The sequence below is a fragment of the Octopus sinensis genome, linkage group LG1 (genome assembly GCF_006345805.1).
Source record: "Octopus sinensis linkage group LG1, ASM634580v1, whole genome shotgun sequence".
Classification (NCBI taxonomy): Eukaryota; Metazoa; Mollusca; class Cephalopoda; order Octopoda; family Octopodidae; genus Octopus; species Octopus sinensis.
In genome coordinates this window covers 198,737,586-198,743,585 of record NC_042997.1, presented here as the reverse complement: position 1 = coordinate 198,743,585, position 6,000 = coordinate 198,737,586, and the positions used below count along the sequence as shown (strand labels likewise).

Genomic DNA, 6,000 nt, shown 5'->3' with positions numbered 1-6,000 from the left:
AGCTAGGAACGCCTTTGACGTGTTAAGTCCGATCATGTACAGTTGACCTGAAGTTAGAAAATACTAAAAACAACTAAGAAAGACACCTCACTCCTTGTGTTATATATGCCTGGAAAGAAATCAATATTTCAGGAACAAGAAAAAAAAGAAACATTTCTGGAAGCTATATTTTGCGACGTTATATCTATTTCAGATAATTCCATCCCTCCAAAGAATACCGATTTTACTAACCTCATAACTAAATATTCATTATAGAGAATATTGAAACTATCGGTTCTTTATTGTTGGTCAATAACAATTTGTTTTTGTATTTGTTAATTAGACATTTATAATTGCTAAAATCATTAATTTCAAAATCCTTTACTATATCATAAGCTATACTGCTAGTACACTGATAAATTCAGTTGTATCATAATGACACTTTTTTCTTTGTTAGAAAGTCTTTTGTTTTGTTTAAAATTTTGTTAGCAAACTAATGACAGGATAGTGAACCATAACCAATAAATTGTATAATTCTTATTCACTTGGGAAATTCAGTTCTTCATTCAACACAGACGTATTTCTCTCCGGTTTGAATCATATATTTGCTGTCTAATGAAATAATTAATAAAGCTTTCGGATATATTTTCCTTATTTATTTGTCTAATGTTGTTGGTTATCACTGTAATTTTGGATGATAGGTTTACCAAATCTGGTTTAGCAATCTGGTGGTAAACCGGAACAAATCTAAATAATTGAAGCTCGTCAGTTTTTCTTAATTGTTTTTTTTTTTCATTCCGTGTTTGAAACATCTTTGTTAATTCATAGAATACCATCGCATCTAATTCTATCAACATTTAATTAACCACCGACATTTGTAAAAGCAGCTGTTCACTATCTTCCTCTTATTCAAATTTACTCTGGTTGATACACATTTTCATGCGAGTCAAATTAAAGCAGGGAACATGTTTAATGTTTATAATTTGAACTCTTTCGAAAGCTTACACACTTCAGCCACCAATAGATATGTTTTCAGCAGAACTTTTCCTACTCCAAGAACACTGGCATGCAATATTCTTAAGGAATTACAACCGTGTTTCGTGGTCTGCTACCACAATAGCTCCTTTATAGGATCCAGTTAGCTCAGGACATCATCAGGAGGAACCACGTCCGGTTTCGGCCCCTACTCCTCTACCGTTTTGACGTGCCCCCCCCCCTTTCGGAGGTGTCTTCAGCTCTGGTGTTGGGTGAATGTCTTCTTTCTTCTGTTCTCTGGCCTCTTCGATGTATCGTCAGCGAGTGTCAGCCGGTGACTGACTGTCTTGTCAAATTTCTCCCTTTAAATACCAGCCGCATAGGCTCCAGCAGGCAGCCCCAGCAAGTTGTCACGTGACACTGTCTCACCTTAACTGACCAGTGAAGGCGCGTAGTTTTAGCCCGCGCTTTTTCTAAACGACCGTCACTATTTCCTGAGATGTACATAAGAAAAATGTATTCATTTTGAATTCTAGAACTGTATTAATATTGTGGAGGCGCAATGGCCCAGTGGTTAGGGCAGCGGACTCGCGGTCGTAGGATCGCGGTTTCGATTCCCAGACCGGACGTTGTGAGTGTTTATTGAGCGAAAACACCTAAAAGCTCCACGAGGCTCCGGCAGGGGATGGTGGTGATCCCTGCTGTACTCTTTCACCACAACTTTCTCTCACTCTTACTTCCTGTTTCTGTTGTACCTGTATTTCAAGGGGCCGGCCTTGTCACTCTCTGTGTCACGCTGAATATCCCCGAGAACTACGTTAAGAGTACACGTGTCTGTGGAGTGCTCAGCCACTTACACGTTAATTTCACGAGCAGGCTGTTCCGTTGATTCGGATCAACCGGAACGCTCATCGTCGTAACCGACGGAGTGCTTCCACATTAATCTTGTGGTGATTAATTTTGTTTTATTTGTCCTTTTGTGTCGTCTGTTAATTCCTCCTGTAATTTTTTTCTTTTTCTTTTTTTTTTTCTTTGGTTCCAGGGAACGTAAGTGGGAAGATGAACACTTCCAAATACAATGCATTTGACAGCTGGTAAGTTATTTCGGCAACGTTCAGTTTATCAAATTTAAAACAATTTAAACCATAAACTCCTACAATCTATACATTTGGTGCATAAAAAGAAAGTCGAAAAAAAAAAAGAAAAAAAAAAGGTCAGTTGCCGAGTGGAACGAAAGGAGATATAAAAATAAAGTCCCCACCCTAAATATGGGTTCGTGTGCTAGCAAAGCACCGACTGACAAAGTCATTTTACCGAAGCCTAATTCGTGTCAGTGTCATCTAATGGAAAGCCCCGATAAAGAAACGGACTCCATGATAAGTATACAGCAAGACAAGACTTGTCTAAATTGCTATCGTATGCATCGACTTGATTTCAAATGTGGATCTTACAGGCGTATCAAATCAAGTGACACATCATCAGTCTCTCAAGGAACACAAACGGATATACCTCCACCAAATCGAAAGAGCCGCCATCGAAAAATTGAAGGTAAGTTACCATTTTACTAACAACCAGCATGAATTTATTAGTCTAAGCATTGGATCTGCAAATAATTATATATTATTTCAGTAAAAGTAATTTATCACATTCAGAAAGAATATCTTTCACAATATTCCTTTAGCAACAGGAAGGAAAAGATTTTAACTTCATAAAGGTTTATAGATTTACATTTAACGTGTTCATATACACTCAAACGTTGAAAGACCCTCTTACAATAACTGTCTCAGAAGAGATATGCATTTTATAGTCAATGTGTGAAAACACTCTAAACTGGTTTGTAATTGACGTCTTCGAATAGTGGAGCACATATTCTGTGTTGTTGCGCTTTATCAGCTACAGATACCGAATTCGTCGTTCATGACCAACTATGAACTGCCGTATTTATATATAAAAACAAATAAATTTGCTGGTGTGTATAAGGCTTTGTTAAGCTGGTGTTAATTAAGTAAAGACACACTAAGCAGCGATTGATGAAATTAAAGCTGCGTATACTTATATTTAACACACTCTAGTACATTTTGACATGGGAAGATCGTTGGGGAAGAGAAATTCTCCTTAAAAACAATGTCCGTGACGCCAAACTGAAATATAAATGACGTCATGAGACCGTTGGGCACAGGTTTCTGCGATGTTATGCTTCGTCAGCTAGACACCATCAACGCAGAAACACGTGTCATGCGGTTCATTGACGTCATTCACAGTCCAGCTCGATGTGTTTTCTCGTACATCTCTCTCTATATAAACGGCAGTTTGTCTGTGCGTGTTTCTGTGTGTCTGTTTTCTCGTACCCTCACCCTGACCACGGCTTTCAACCGATTCTGATGAAACTTGACACACACATAGCCCAATGTCATAATTCAAAACTAACGCAGCGAAAATTTTGAAAAGTTCCCCCAGTTCTGAAAAAAATCGATAAATTCGACATGGGGTCGAGAATAAAAAAACAAACCACAGACTGTCTAGGGGACGCAACTCAACCTTTTTTTACTCTCAAAAAAAATTTACCATCATTTTTTTTCCATTTTTTTGCTATTTTTTGGCTATAACTCTCTAAAAATGCTTTATAGTTATTTCCCTTACAAACCTGAGCAACGCCGGGCGATACTGCTAGTCTATATATATAAAACTGTAGTTGTGTGAGTGTCTGTCCCCTTCGATTTAGATTCCTAACTCCTCCCACATTTTGCGGTGCAGTTTAACCAAATTCGGGTATCTTATAGTCGTGATTAATATCAAGCCCGGCTGGCTATTAGCGCGCGTCTACGATGAGTCTACGATTTTTAAAATAATTTAACATCATTTTTTATTCCATTTTAATGCATAATTTTTCGTGTGTCGATGGCGGCGGAGTTGGCGTCCACGCTCAAATACCTGCACCTGTGTTTGCTTCTCCCCCTTCTTCCCTCCCTCGTGAAGCTGTGGGGAAGGGAGTTTAAGGAAATCAACGTCGTAATGCGTTGTCAAGGAGACCAGCGTTCTTTTAGAACAACGACTTCATGGCTTGAAGACACCAAAACAGAAATGGCTAAGAAAGCCCGAATTGGCATCTATAAGGGAAGTCACTCTCTAAAAATGCTTATATAGTTATTTCCCTTACAAACCCGAGCAACGCCGGGCGATACTGCTAGTTACCTATAAGAAGGCGTTAACTTGCGATGATATTATAGCAGGGAAAGGCTTGTCTATGTGTGACTATAAACCATTGTATTACATATAATAAAAGTACGCAGCGTTGTTTTAATCGTCGATATTTAGTGTACCTTTAATTTAATGATTCTGACTTTATTACTATTCGGTAAATATTATTCTGGTTCATTCATTTGGTCCTTTGCAATACGAACTGAAGCTACAGTAAAGAAAGAGCGAATACGACATAAATATTCATGATTTATTTTAGACCAGACGTAAACGGTCTACATTCTTAGAAGAGGTGAACAATATGAAAATATTCATAGCACTTTCAAAATCAAAATGAATACAAAACGTTTGAACCGGTCATCGACATTGTGTCTTAATGGAAATGTTTAGCTACCTCCCAAACTATTTATATATACGCCTATAGACTAACCTTGTCGCCATAGTAACGAAAGAAGAGGTGGATTCGGTTGGAGCTTCACAATTGCTTCTCTTCTGCTCCTATTGTTTGTGGTATACAATCAGCGTAGTTGTTACGGCTAATTAATTGATGTTGCAGCTATTTTTGTGTGTATATATTGTTTTATGTTCAGAATATCGTTGAGTAGGCGGGCGATATACTATTGTCTGTAATGTCTGCAGTCTTTGATGATATATGCATGTCTTGTATGCCTGTCTGTCTGTACATACGTAGGAATGTACGTATGTATATGATGTGATTGCGATTCTTCCATTGTTATTGTTATCAAAGCGCTAAATAATTTGAATAGTTTTAAAATTGTTATGAAATATACTCATTGAAAATCGGAGGGTGTTTTATATGAGATGAAATATATAATGTTAGGCACATAAGGAGGCTATTATCCACGCGCACAAGCTCCCACATAGTGTGTCTGCGTATTTCAAGGATGGAATAAAAAGAACGCAACAAACGGAAGAAAATTTAACAGACGGAAGCATTTAACAGAAACATCACAATCGGAAAATAGACGAAACCATAGTACTCAAAAAATTCGCAGCTGATTCCTCATCAATCAGTGGTCAAGATATCAGAGTGGTTTCGCACTTTTACAATTCATACCACTCCGTCTTGGCAGCGCTAGAGCAGAGAACGTTTGGGAATAGCTAATGAACGTATACAACAAGGACAAAAACAAGACAAACTAAAATAATATAACACTTGTACATATAGAACAAAAACATAATCATACAAATACAACCGAAAAAAGAATAATTACACATATACAACAGAGAAAGTCCTTAGGACGTCGAATAGACGTATATAGGTAATGCAAATAAGAATAGGAAAAATGTTTAAAGGATAGAGCAATACAGGTCTGGTAAAAGTCAGGGCGAAAAGGAACGACACCGCCTCATAATATATATATATATATATATATATATATATATATATATATATATATATATATATGTATATATTCGGGCGCGCGTCTGAGCGTGTGCGTGTGTAGTTTCGCATGCGCCCGCACCGCGATAGTCTTTTCCATCTATCTTTCAGTTGCGAAGTGTGTCCTTGCATGCATGTATATACGCACATACAAACATATATATATATATATGTATATATATATATATATATATGTATATATATATACAAACATATAAACACACATTTGTACACACACGCACATACATACATTCACTCCCACGCACGTACACACACACATTTACATATATATACAATATACGCACACACACATACACACATACACACGTACAAACACCCACTAATTCACATAGACACCGACACATACATACACACAACATATACCTCCACGCACACATACACATACGTACACACATATAAGCACAGACAGACACACATACATA

The 6,000-nt window shown here is 37.4% G+C and overlaps 1 protein-coding gene across 1 annotated transcript in view; it reads left to right on the top strand.

Moving 5' to 3' along the window:
* The first annotated feature begins 2,000 nt into the window (after positions 1-2,000).
* LOC118765165 overlaps positions 2,001-6,000 on the top strand; it is a 72,341-nt gene continuing 68,341 nt past the window's right edge. Inside the window, exon 1 of the mRNA XM_036506807.1 lies at positions 2,001-2,502. Within this exon, the coding sequence (XP_036362700.1) occupies positions 2,223-2,502 (280 nt within the window). The 5' untranslated portion in view covers positions 2,001-2,222. The remainder of the gene's footprint in view (positions 2,503-6,000) is intronic.